Source organism: Meleagris gallopavo, chromosome 26, assembly GCF_000146605.3.
Source record: "Meleagris gallopavo isolate NT-WF06-2002-E0010 breed Aviagen turkey brand Nicholas breeding stock chromosome 26, Turkey_5.1, whole genome shotgun sequence".
NCBI lineage: Eukaryota > Metazoa > Chordata > Aves > Galliformes > Phasianidae > Meleagris > Meleagris gallopavo.
In genome coordinates this window covers 1,170,679-1,184,950 of record NC_015036.2, presented here as the reverse complement: position 1 = coordinate 1,184,950, position 14,272 = coordinate 1,170,679, and the positions used below count along the sequence as shown (strand labels likewise).

Here is a 14,272-nt window from a genome sequence, read left to right as displayed (position 1 = left end):
GAGTGACAACGAATCCACAAAGGGTGTGCACACAAAAACCGAAGTCTCCTCTCCTCCAAATCAGCGCTCAGTCTCAAAGACAGGCGGTCTCATCAGTAGCAATATTCTAGGGGAATGTCTTCCTGTTGCACTTCAAGTTGTAAATTTAAACACAAGATTTATAAAACAAAGTGCCAGACAGGGCCAGGTTCTCAGGCAGGCAGGCAGCCAGCAGAGCCACATCCACAGCCCAAGGCTTGCTCCCAAGGCTGGGAGACACACCTCCTGTGCCCCTTGCCCTTCCATCATCACCTGCTCATCACCTTTCACAGGTTTCATTTATCTCAAAATCTTTTGGTTTTCTTTCTCAGGGGCATCATAGCAGTCACCTTACATAAAGGATTTGGGTTTTTCTGGTTGGTTTTGCACCTTTGGCACCTTTTCTCTCCCTTCAGTTTCACTTCTCCCCGTTCATCCAGCCCCAAGGGATGGGAACAGGAGCACAGTCTGTCTCAGCTTCTACAGCAGAAGCTGGGATGCTGGGAGGGGGCGGGTGCACAATGAAGCCTGTGCCCCCCAAACACAAATAGGACAGCATGTTGGACATCCAAGAATTACCAAACAAAAGGGGAGGTTTGCTGATAGCACTGCACAATGCAACAACCTTCCAGCTCATGCTGAGGTGCACGTAGGGTACAGAAGGTGCCTCAGTTACCGCAGAGCTGTCACTGGTTTCTGTAACACAGCAAGAGAAAGGCAGCTCTAAACACTCTCCTATTTTCCCCCCACACAAAAGCCTCTTGGAAAAAGGAAACAATGTTAAAGGGCAACTTTTTAAAATGGAACAGTATTCTCCTCGGTCAGCAGCACAACAAAAGCACTTTAAGAAAACCCCAAACCCACAGACGTTTCCTTTCTGCCCTAGGATTATCTCATGCTGCAGGATGAGCACAGCAATCGGCATCGTTGTGCAGTGAGCTCTGCTCAGAGCACTGCCCTGAGCAGCCCCAGCCCAGGTGTGCTCCTGGATCCCAGCAAGATGCCTTGTGCTCCATCTGCAGCCCTCAGAAACCACGTCCTGAGCCCTTGTTTGCCGAGTCTCACATCCTTGGCAAACGAAATCTGTGGGTTTGAATTATAGATGCAACCTCTGCTCCTGCACACGCATTAGCATTTCTTCACAGAGCATGGCTCTGCTCCCACCCTCAGATCGAGCAGCCTAAGTGTCCTTGTTCCGGCCTTCCTCCAGCTCATCTCCTGGAGGATGAATAATGGAGCAGTGGTGAGGAACAGAAGGGAGCAGACATGTCTGTTTGAGGTTTCAGGTCAGACAGAGAGGAGCTTAAAACCCAAACTTGTCAAATTAGAAGGAAGCTGTTTATTTCCATCCGCCCACAAATAGCATCACTGGAAAAGAGGCTCTGTCATTGCCTGATCCATCATAAAGGAGAAGAGAGACTGCAAGGAATTAAGATCGGTCTCTCTTTTTCCTACAGTTATCACAGCTTCCTGTGTGTGTCACAGCTACAACTCAGATCCAGTGCTTGGGATGAAGGCCTGCACATCTCCAAAACTCAGACCTGGCAGTAGTTTCACCACAGGGACTGGCTTTCAGTACAGTTCCTGGGGTACAGCAGGCTGAGCTGCGTGTACACGACCCTACAAAGACATCCCACCAGCCTGCTTCCCTTCTGCATGGTGCTCAGGCTCTGGGTGCTATGAAGCTGCCCAGGAGCTCCCTAAAGTAATGAGCTATTGCTTGCCATCTTGAGCTGAATAAACTGACTGTCCCAAATTTCATTAATGTGTATTAGATTAACATTCCTGCTCTCAACATCTGCTTCATTTATTCCTCTAACATACATCACACAACAGAGGGGCACCATGCCTTGTACTTTGCCTTCAGCCTGCTCCCCAAAGGCAGTGCTTCAGGCAGCATCCCAGCACAGTGAGGGGCTGTACAGGGCATGTTTAGCACCCCCAGCATCCCCCTGCTGCCAGCAGTGCTCCCGTTTACTCTCCTCCCCAACAAGAGCCAACCTGGCAGAGCCAACATCACACCTGGCATCACCTCCTGCAACTTGACTTCTGCTCTGGGTTAGACTCCTACTGGATTAAAGCAGAGCAGAGCAAGAATATATAACCATGCACAGTTCCTGCATACAAATACTCCTGTCCTGAGAAGGACACGAGTTGTCTGTCAAGCATAACATTCGCCAAAATATTGGCAAAGATGGATTTCACTACAGTTCAATTTCTAACTAATCAGTCCTTCTTGGGTACAAGGGGTCAAATGGCAACCAGAGGTGAAAATGGGTCCGTGCAGATACTGCCCAAGATGGTTGCAGCCCCATGATGACTGATTTTATCCTACTGGCTTCAAACCAGTCTCATAATTTACCCTTCCATGCTGATGTGAGATCCACAGCCCTTTCTGAAGCTCTCTGCACTCAGCAAAACCGGTTTCAGGTTTTAAACATTAGCTTAGCTCAAGCATCAACAAATTAGGCAGGATCTTCAGAGGTAATTAAGCAGCTAATCAATGTTGAGAAGCTGAGCCTCTAATTGCTCCTCAGAAATACAAAGGGGATTTTTCTTATTAGTTTTCCCAGGCAGAGGAGCAGGATGGAGCTGTACCAGACTGCAAGGGATCATGCCCAGCCTCCCTGCTTCTGCACGTGGGCTTTCATGCTCCAAAACTGCATCAGCACTTCAGAAAGAGAAACGTCAAAGCAATTCAGTTTGAAGAGGTTCTTTTTCTCTCTATCCATTAAAACCCTGTGAAACATTTCCCGACTTAAGCTCTTCCACAAAGAACCACCAGCATGGATGCCCTGATTGCTCTCTGATTCCTCGAGAACAAGGAAGAGGAGAAGAAAAAGCTGAAAGCAAGAAACCAGAGATGAAGCAGAAGAGCTTCCTCCCACACTGTCCTATTTTCCTCCCCAAATTGTAATGGCCCTGGTTTTGGTATCAGGCTTATTATTGAACCTCCTGAGTGTCTGTCAGTGACTCTACCTGCGTGTGCCAGGCCTGCCAGCTGTACAGCAGACACGGCATGGGCCACATGGATCAGGGCAGTGCAGGAGCCTGCTTGCTGTCGAGCAACATCTTCACCTGACAGCTGTGAATTGCCTGCTATGTACACACAGCATTTTCCATTTAAACAATTGTTGAGACTTTTTCTCTGAGCTGGAATCAACAAATGAGCTGGCACTCTTGCCTTCTGCAAATGAGCTTCTGCTAGGTGCCTGGTAACCCACCTGCCTGTGTGCATACCTCTTGTGCAGGGACTAAAACAAGCAGCAAAGGCTCCCATTACTGAGCACCATTGCTTTGTGGAGCTGACATTGTACAGAAGTCCCTCAGCCCAGGGACATCACCCAGCAGCAAATGCTGGCAAACAGCTCTGCAGTCCTTTCTCTGAAGGCTTCTGCCCTACCCAGGACACCAAACACTTGATGATTTGCTGGTTCAATTACATTTTCTGCTCTGTTCTTCCAAAGACGAAGTCAGTGCTCAGTATTTTCTGCAAAGAGAAATCCATTATGGATATTTCCCAGGATACAGTGCAAGCCAGCCCGTCGTCCTTGTGAAAAGGCATAGGAGAGAGATGTGCAAGGACAGGGCTGACTTCACTTCTCTGCAGCCTTGTAAGTTTCCTGGACCCCAACTGCTCGGGTCACATCTGACATTGCTGTAGCTCTGCCTCATTGAGAGTCACAAACAGCCCTCCCAAATGCAGTTAGGAGAAAGAAGTGCACTGTGCCCTGCACGTGCAGTGAATTACCAATCTACTACTGAAACTTCAAGGTAAAACTGCAAGAAAAGGACATTTCTAGGGCTCCTCTGGCAGCAATAAATCTTTCAGCTGCATGGGATGAGAGGACATAATAAATTTGAAATATAAGTCAACAGGAGTGTCAAAGCTTGGCCAAATCCAGCTGTCAGAGTGTTGCTGGGGTTTGCTAAGAACCTCCTGCTCAGTTGCACTGGGAAATCAGCAGATAACCTGGAGAAACACACGTCTGCAGACAAAGAGCAGCAGAGCTTGGAGCTCAGCCCTCATTCCCCATTCAATACACTTGAACAGCACTCCAAGTCGCCCTGAGCTGCTGCGGAGCACAGGAGAGCAGCAGAGAAGAGGAAGGAGAGAAAAAGGAGGAAAATCAAGCAGAAATAGCAGGGCTCCTCACAGCAGGTGTTTTCCCTCTGAGTGATATGGAAAGCAATTAAAGTAACAAGTGAAACACAGTGTTTAATGTCCCCCTCCAGGCCATGCTCTCCCCAGGAGCATCCTGTTGGACACCATCAATGAGAAATCCCTTTGCCTTCACGTGCAAGCTAAACTCATGGGCACAAAGTAGCTGCCCCTCAACACTAGAATCCATAAATCCTGCTCTTCACACCTATTTCTGGCTGCCCATACAGATAAGGGGAAGCATAAGACTAAACTGAGTGCTGAGGAGAGAAATCCAAATAGTAACGTGGAGAAGATCTGGAAATCTTTTTTCATCTGACAAAGAATGCAAAGAAGGAAAAAGCCACCAAACAACCTGGGCTTCCCATGTGATTCGTAATTTCTGGCTGCAACGGTCCAAGCTAAGCTATAAGGACCAGAAGGTGCCCATCATTCATGCCACAAAGGACAGGCACTGCTCACAGCCCCACTTGAGAGAACAGCAGTGCCCAGACCAGTTCATAGCTATTGTGTTACAGCTCTGGCTTTTAATATCAGCTCAGACTGAAAGTTTTCACAGCATAAGGACGTATTTGGGCAGCAGCACTACCACTGTCCTCTCCCAGCTCAGACCCTAAAGAACCATTTTAACACATATTCATAAACCAGAATGTGTGCAGGGAGCCCTCCTTGCTCCAAGCTGCATAATCACCTTGTAAGCAGGGATGCACACAGACTTCTGGATTTTAAGCAAACCTACATTAGCTCCATCATTTTTAAAATAGCCTTTTGTTTTTGGTGCCATTCTTGCTTTGTGTTCTGCTGCTCACACTGGCTAAGGGATGTGACACTGCCATAATACACCTGGTTCCACTGAAACTCAGATTTCCAGGCTGCAGCCCTACAGAATGGAGCGAGGAGTCAGAGGGGGCTTCCTTATAGCTCAGTCTGCATTCTCCAGTCTCTGCTCAGAGAACAGCAGAGTTGCTGTCAGCCCAAGGAGGGAAGGGCAGAAGCTATGGCACGCACACGCTGCTACACATTCATTATCACAGCGACAGCACGCTGCCAAGTTGGAGGGGTATTTTTAGACTGGAGAAAAAACCTGGGGCCTTATTAGAGACTTATTAATACAGAAGCGACACTAATGCTCACAGTGTTCTTGTGTTTTCCCTACACTTACACAAATGAGGTTTATTTCCTTCCCTCCTCCAGCTTTTCTAGACAAGGAGATTGGTTCTCATCCAGCCCCCGCAAGGACTTGGGCAAAGATAGCAGCTCAGAAGAGCAGAGATGAGAATCCCTGCTTGATCTTAAGGACAGAAGGTGGTCTTCAAAAGGACTATTTTTGTTCCTGGCACGGTTACAACCCATCACTGACTGCAAAGTCAGACAGGGAGCGGGTCTTGGTGCAAGTGCAGTGTAAATGCAGCCCATTGATGGCCATGACAGGCAGACCAAACTCGTGCGCTCCCTGGGACGTCCTGCTCCCCAGAGAGCTGTTGGTGTGTGGAGGAAGAGCAGAGTGATCCACTGTAAATCCGTGCTGCTGGCTAACTTGGACTCATTTTCACTCAAATCATAGAACCATAGAATCGCTGAGATTGGAAAGAACCTCTCAGATCCCCAACCCAATCCCACCCCACCATGCCCACGTCCCTCAGTGCCACATCTCCACAGCTCTGGAACACCCCACTGCCCTCCTGCGCTGCACCATCCATGACCATCTGTGCCTTGAGGCGAAGCAGGGCCACAGTCGGTCACACAACTGCCCTGGATTTGCTACTCCTAGCTAATGAGCAGGCACACATGGGCTTTCAGCCCGGTTTTCTACAAGAGCATTTCTGGCTGAGTTGTACAGACAGATTATTTAACAGAAGGACAGGAGGCACCAGGGAGGGAAGGAAGGATTTAGCCTCTCCAGAGAAAGCTGCTGACGACAAGCAAAACACAACACACCCTGGAGAGAGAGTTCTCAACAAGAGACTAAGGGGAAGGAAACGTGTTCTCAGCACTGCAGGAGCAAACCTGGATGGAGTTCCAGCTGTGAAAAACAAAGAGCAGAACAGACCCTGCGGTGCCAGAAGTGGCCATTGGAAGGTGCACAAGAGGCAGATGATGATTTGGGGTATAACTGCACTGAACTCTCCCCTCACAGCCACATTTTGCACACAGCAGCTTATTTCACCAGGTCTGGTTTCCACACAAGGCTACGGCAGTGACAACAGCAAGTGCTGAATGTATTCAGCAGCAATCCATGGAGCTGGAAGGAAAGTTACTGAGCAGGTTTTATCAAGATAACCAAAGCAGCAACTCAGCTGCAAGGACAGAAACTGATTGAAATCCATCATTGGTTTGGTGTCTCTGGGGAAGCTTGTGCTGACTTGTTACCAGATACAAACAAAATACCCAAGAGGGATGTTGTCCTCTCCTCCACGCTTCCCAGAATCACCAGCAGTTAGCAGGTGGTACATTTCAGTATTCTACCATGTCAGGAAAAAATAAAAATGAAGGGAAACATTGAGGGAGAAAGCCACATTTTAACGTTATGGTGCTTGATTTTCGAGGTGGAAGCCCTGGAGATGCAGCACCTTTGTGGATCTAAATGTCATTCATTGTGTGCAAACTCTTACTACAGATGCTATTGGTTTATACACAGTGATTAGGTTCAAAACTACACTACCAACTTCCAGTTAATGAACCAGTTCAGCTTCTGGAACGATTTAGTTGAATGATTTTTCTTCCCACTCCCCCCCCCCACCCAGCATAAGCTGGGCCATGGGTTAAGCACAGCTATTCCATCAAGTACAAGCAGGAAAAAATAATGTGCCTATTAGCATTGGAGCCAAGGGAATAATTAGCTTTACCTCTTTCTGTTCACAGATGGGCTGGAGCACCTCACCATTTTCTTGAATGTATTTGTGATGGGAAATTTGAAAAATTATTCCTGCAAATAATTAGTTATTGATGTGGAAGTTTGCTTAGGGGAAAGCACTCCTAAGCAAATCAATCTGTTATTCAAGGAACATTTGTTGGTTGGGGATGTGTTGCTGTTGGTCTGCTCTGCATGGCCACGTGGAACTGCCCCGAGTTCCATTTACAACAGCCAAACATTCTTTTTTCTTTCAAAGACTGTTTCTCTCCAGCATAGAAGGTTTTGAACATTTCTCACTCCCTGCAATGAACAGGGACACCCACAGCTCCATCAGGCGCCCAGAGACCCCAAGCTTGACAGGAGCAGCATAGGCTGAATGATCCCCTCACAGCCAGGATCTTCACTAGGATGGTGCTGAGCTGAGCTGCCATCTCAGCCCCATTCCCATCAGCCCCAGGCTCCTATGAACTGGCATTTTCCTCCTGGCCCCTTTTTCAAGGCGCATTTACTGCAGCTCAGGTTGCCACTCCCAGCACAGCAGAGCAGACTTGCAGTCTGCAGTAATTACAAAGGAAGAACTAAGCAAATTAACTCTCAGTCTTCAAGAAACCATGATTCATGCTTCGTTGGGCTTTGTGAAAACGAGCTCAAAGCCAAGAGAGCCAGTCCATCCTGAAGCTACAGAAAGGAGAACTCCAAGCAAGCATGTCCTGTAAGAGCCCAGCTGGGCTGACACTGGGGAGATGGGAAGAAAGCTACAGCTCTGCACCTGCTGCAAGCATTTCTATATGCTTTTTGTCTGCAGAAAGAGCAAAAGAATTTTTTAAACTTGCTAAGCTCTGCATCAACCCCCAAGAGCACATGGGCCAGCACAGCACAGCAGCCCTGCTCTGCTGCAAGGCAAGGAACACGGGCTAGCAGGGGACAGGCACCGTGCTGTCACACTTAACAGCCATGAGCTCTGTGACAAGAGACCTTCAAGTCAGCCTGCCCCACACTGTGTGATATGGATATCACAAAGCTTTCCGTGCTGCAAATGGAATGTAAAACAGCCACACCAGCACGGCCACACAGTGGTCCTCCCAGCATTTATGGGAAAGCTGCTTTTAGAGACCACGTACGGCCACCTGGTGCAGATTGTCTGGGCTCCTGATTTTAAGTGCTACTTGAGCTCCTTCACATCGCATTTCCCTGCTCATCCCCCACCTCTCCTACAGCATTTCTTCAAATTATAAAGCAAGAAAACACTCTAGAAGTATTACTTCATGCTACAGTGATAAGAGATGCTAGTGTGAAATGCGTTTCAGAGATAACCAAATCCAAAGCCACCAGTGCTTGTTAATGCAAATGCCTCAAACTCTCCTTAAGCCTTCAGCTTCCCTCCTTCCCACAAGTGCAGGGCCACTCTCAGCATCCCAAACAGCTTTAGTGCTTGTTCCTTTCAACACTCCACACAAATCAGTATTACTATGCCGTGATGGGTTCAAAAGAGATCTGCACTTCCTGGGCAGAGGAAGGACGTTTCTGCAATTTCCTTTTTTATTTTTAAAGCACGTTGTAAAATACAGAAAAAAGCAGCCTTAGGAGAGTTAGGAGATGAATGCTTTTAAAGGAACATCTCCCTCTGCAAGCCCAGTAGGAAAAGTACATTTCAGTGCTTTCTCTATTAATCTCATCCTGTTCTATTAGTTAATGCTATTAGCTTCCATCATCATTACTACTCAGATTAACACAGTGGGATTTGTCCCTTCGATGCCTGCCTTGCCTTATGATGCTCCAGGAACAGGATCCGCACTTAGGGTGGCAAACACACTGCTCCCTCCTCTCCTGCATGCCATCCCCACTAGCTGTGGGTTACCTTTGGCTGGGACACCGTTGTGCCCACGCTCACTGCACAGCATACAGAGCATCACTGAGCAGTGTGTTTGTACATAACCACTCCCCTGGCTCTCACCTATGCTGGGAGCTTCAGGAGCATGCAGACAAAGCTGGCTGTGAGCACAGTGCCAAAAGTTGTACTGCACAGATCCAAGCTGCATAACTAATGCTCACGTTAGGATGAGCAAAGAAAATGAACTGCAGAGAACTGGAAATATAGGTCTAGTGTATTAATACAAAGAATATACCAAATTCTGTATAATTAGTATGTTCTTGTAAGGTGCCTTTACATAAATTAAGTACAACTGGTTGCATTGCTCAGGAGGGGAAGCTCATCCCCATGGTCACAGGAAGGACAGTGGTGGAGGGAAACCACTCAAGGCAATGCCTTAACCTGCAAGGAATGGCATCAGGAGGACACTGAGAGGTCAGACTTTAAAGATCTGTAAGAAACCTCTGAAGAAAAGAGAATCTATGTGCAAAGCAACGTTGTGCCCCCAGCACAAAGTCCCAGAACGAACTGCACCAGGAAGGAGCACTGCAGCGCAGGGTAAGCAGCATCCCCTGCTATTCAATGACACTTTGTGATCCTAAACACATTGCTAAGCCAAGCCATGCTGAAATCCTGCTAAATTAAAGGGGCTCACTGCAGGGCAATGAAGTGGAGAGCTGGAACTGCTACAAAATTGCGCTGCTTCTCTGCCCCAAGATCAACACATCACCAGTGAGTTCTTCCTCTGCTTCCCTCCCCATATTAATGCCCTCCATTGCAATAAGGATTCCTACCCACTGCCAAAACTCAATTTACACTATTTACTTTAATGACCTCATTTGTCATCTTAGCATGTGCATCCACCTCTGGGACAGCAGCCCCATCAGTCTGCCAGAAGGTCTCATTTACAGCTTACTCTTTCATTATTATTTTTAAAGATTAAATTGCTTTCATTTCAAGGCAAACAGTCTGGGAACTACCACAGCCCTGAGGACACCAAGACGCATTCATACATCTGATCAATATATTTTAGAGTTACATACATCCCAATCCCAGCTGACTCTCCCCCTCCTCATCGCCCCACCACATCGTCCATCTACTTCCATCACCTTTAACTTTGCTATTGCTCTTAATCTTTGCAAAGGATGCACACTGGGTATGAGATTTGAATACTGCCATAACGTTTCAAGTTGGAGTTGTCGGAAGAATTTTAGCTTTTTCTCTTGAGGGGCACAGGGGTGAAAGAGGAGAGTGTGTTAATTTCCTTCCACAATGCATCAGTTCATTTGTTTCAAACCATATCTTTCATCTCACAGCTTGACTGCTCCAGAGTGGTGTATTCCTTCCTATTAGATTATATTTCTCTCTTATGGTGCATCTCCAGTTTTGACATGCTCAGTAAAATTCAGTGTTAATCTAGTCATATAAATAGGTAGGAAAACAGAGAATGCTTTATGTTTTGTGGAAACAGCATCGCACAAATGGAGAGCTACAGCTGGAGGAAGCCTCCCAGAATGCAGCATCAAAACCCAAGAAACACAAGGAGGAGGGATTGGGTATTTCAGAATTACTCAAGCCTGTCTGTGGTGTCTCAATAAACTGCTCCTGTGCCTCTTTGCAGCATCTTTAAAAGGAGATATCAGAAGCCATTTCTTGCCTGTGAGCACTCACATCCATCCGTGTGCCTCCTCCTGTCCCTGCCTCCCATTGACCAAATGGGACAAAGCACATCAAACCAGCACAGCACAGCCCTGCATCCTGGAGCAGCCACTGCTCTCCATTTCCAGGATCATTTACAAAGCAGACCAGGTGCTTGTTAAGCACCATCTGAAAATCCCAGTATGAAGCTCAACCAGAGCAAACATTACCTGCTAGGCAAACCAGGGCTAGATAGGTGAGCAATTTAGAATCACAACACAATCCATCCCTTCAACATTTCAGCATGCTTTTCTCAGGGTAAAGGAAACCTCTTCTAACCAAGAAACACCAATCAGACCTCCCAAAAAACTAAGTTCCAAAACTCAAAGTTCTTTCAGAGTTACAGAGTTCCCTTCAGCAACATTATGACTACGTCTGTCTTCTTTTCCTTCCACCAAAAGCATTTATCACAAGTACCTATAAACATTGCAGCAAAACCCCTTAGATCTCCTATTAGTGCTTTCCAATATGCTGAAATGTTTCTCCAGAAGCTTTCCCAGTGAACAAATTGGTCCCAAACTAACTGCATTTGGTATTCAGACACGCAGTTGTCTGTGCTTGATACGTCTCCTAAATACACCAAAGCAGAAGTTTAAGGAACATCATTTCCCACTCATCTATTTGTGTCTGACATAAACATAGTTATTTTCTACAGAGAAAAAAAAAAAAAGGCTTTGGATTTCTCATCAATATTTATACACACAGCAGAAACAAAACTGATCCAGATCATATATAACGATAAGTTGGCAATAGAACAAACTCAAAGGTTACGTACACAGCATAAAAGCGTATTTATCTTACTTACAGTTAGATGCTCACATTTCTGGTGCAGCAGCAGAAGATGGAAGATATCAGAGCTCAGCCCTCCCTGGGATCTCTCAGGTTGTTCTCTGGGTATTACACGAGGACCGGAGCAGCAAAGCTGGGGCAAGACAAATAACAACTGACAACATTAGACTAAGAAAACCAACACCAACTTGTCCAAGATCATTTGCTAACACAGAAGTAATACAGCATCAAAGTTCTTTGGAACATCAGGTTGTGCCAGAAAGAAGCAACCATTTTAGAGGCTATGCAATAAAATAACAGCCTTTGGGCTCCTGTTGCTTTGTTTTTTTTCCCCCTCCTGCTTTCCTCTGTGCCCATTTTACTTCCTTTACACAGCATTGATGCCCACATTGCTGCCTCAGACCTGAGGCTGATGAGGACTCTTGTCTATTTCAGCAATTACTGCTTCCCAAAGAAGCACAGAGGGAATACTGATAAAAAAAAAGTGAGGTGGGAAACCCACAGAATTCACCTGTGAAACAGGGAGAACACCTATCTTTGCTGTTGTAAAAGTGGGGAAAGAGGCACAGGCTGGGGACATCATTACAGCATAGCCCTTAAAAGAGGGCCTGGAAAAGACCCAGAGCTATAGTTTGCAAAGAAACCCACCCACAGAGCCTCAATCATCCCATGAGCTGAAAACCCAAGATGGATTTTGGTCTGAGCATGTCTGTTCCTGTGGAGAGCATCACGTTCAGTAAGGCAGACTTTTATGGAGCACTTTGTCAAAAGAACTTCCTGACCCTTTTAGTGGGGGGCAAAGGCTCCTTCCGAGAGGCACAGACCTCTCACTTGGCACATTCTGACACCTTCTAACTGCAGAGAGGAATATTTGTAGTCACAGCAGATAAATGAGCCGTGGACAGGGAACACAACTAATTTAATAGCATGAATTATTTACGCATACATTCACGAAAGCCATCTTGCTACACAGCAGTCCCAGCAGCAGGGATTATTAATTTATAACTCAACTACAGCTACGTTAAACAGAACCAGGCTTCCATAAAACTTTAACTGTGGAGGTGCACAGAAAATATTGTCTAACTCACCCAGGAAGGACACCAGGGCTCCCCAGCAGCCACCAACCCCACATCAACTGCATCTGTCAGGCAATGAAGTGATGCCCACCAGTTCCAACCCACACCCAGAGCTGCCTGCTGTGCCCACACAGCGCATCCTCAAGTAGGATTTGCCTTTAAGCTCTCATTAGCTTCCAAAATAGCATGCTTCCTCTCCTTTAGAGCAGCAGTGCCAACAAAACCACGTCTGGTTCGAGGTGTAAGACCCAGTTACTCAGTCTTGCTCCTGGCCAAACACTTTGTATTCCTAAACCCTGCTTGAGTGCATTGTACAGAAGCCTCTACAATGTAGGCATCCTTCCAGCATCCTATTTATCCTGATAAACATGCTAATAGCTGGACTGCCTGCATCTTCACATGTCTTATTCACTCAATAGATGGCTGAGGCAGCAAATTAATCTTCATACAGTAGGAACTCACTTCCCATTAATGACTAGAAACCCTTCATAATGCACTGTGATCAACCTGAAATAATTTCATAAAGCACAACCTCATGGCAGAGCTGACTCTGCTTTTAACTCTTCGTGGAAGGTGAAAGAACTGGAAAAGGAGGTTGGGTTGCCTGTTTGTGGGTATACTGAGAGCTGCTGCTTTCAAGAGAGGTCTTGGTGCTTCCTGAACACACAGACAGAGCAGAAAAGGCACCCAAAGACACTTCACTGCACCAAATTGCAAGGAGGAAGCATATGGCGAGGCCAGGTGTGTTCAATACAGGGCTGTGAGCAGGTGTGGGGGATATCTAATTAGCTCGTTAGGCCAGGCGTGTGATTGTTTCTGCAGCACCTGAAGAGCCAAAGAAAAAGCAATTTTTTGTGTGTGTTACTACTTTTTCTGGGGGTGCTGTTGCAGGCCTGATCAGCAGATGATGAGATCAGAGAGGTTTGCAGGGAATGGACAGGACTCACAGTAGTCATATTACACTGCAAGTTTCTCTACAGGCACGTTTGGAGATTTTAATCATCATCTTTCTGCTCTGTGCTTCAGTTTCTTCATCTTTACAAGTGGGGATTCTGACACCAGACAGCCACGTGAATTACTTGGAAATACTGAACTGTAATAAGACATGCTAAGTGATACACATGCACACCATGACTGAGGCACACTGAAAAGCACACAGCCTATGAAAAAAGGGGTGGGGGCAGGAGGGATTTTACCAGTAGGTCAGTGTTATCCCAAGAACCATAGCTGTGGAGCAGAGCATAACTCTTTCGGACTCCCATGGACCACATTTTAGTGCACAAAGTGGGATCACTTAACAAGGCAGCTATCAGCAGCGACACAACGTGCATCGATCGCTGCTGGCTGCTAACATAAGCATCATGCCCCCTAAGAAAAGGCAGCATGACTCTAGAACATAGCAAACAATCTTAAGGAACCACAACAGGTTCATAACCTACAGCTCCCCTACACCACAATACAGGGCAAGCCCTTCCTGGCACCCTCAGGACCACACGACTATAGCTCAGAGGATCCAAACCTCAGAAAGAAGCCAGCTCTCCTCCTACAGAGCACTACAAGGTCAGCATGCTTACCCTGCCCGTATCTCCTTACCTCCCATCTCCTCCATGGATGTTGTTTTTTTTCTCGAAGAGGCTGAAGGCTCCGAACCCTTCAAAAGTACACAGAGAGCTCAGAGTGGAGCAGGAGGATCACACCGTGTGCAACAGTGAATTTCACTGCAGCAGAGCTCCAACAAAACCAAACCCATGGCAGAACAACACCCATCTCCTGCTCCCTCGGCAGCAATCACCAACTTAATGAGC

General features: G+C 46.7%; 1 protein-coding gene across 1 annotated transcript in view; it reads right to left on the bottom strand.

The window, feature by feature from the left end:
• Positions 1 to 11,394: 11,394 nt before the first annotated feature.
• KCNJ5 (potassium inwardly rectifying channel subfamily J member 5) overlaps positions 11,395 to 14,272 on the bottom strand; it is a 64,293-nt gene continuing 61,415 nt past the window's right edge. The window contains exon 3 of the mRNA XM_019622958.2: positions 11,395 to 11,524. Coding sequence (XP_019478503.1) covers positions 11,481 to 11,524 — 44 coding nt within the window. The 3' untranslated portion in view covers positions 11,395 to 11,480. The remainder of the gene's footprint in view (positions 11,525 to 14,272) is intronic.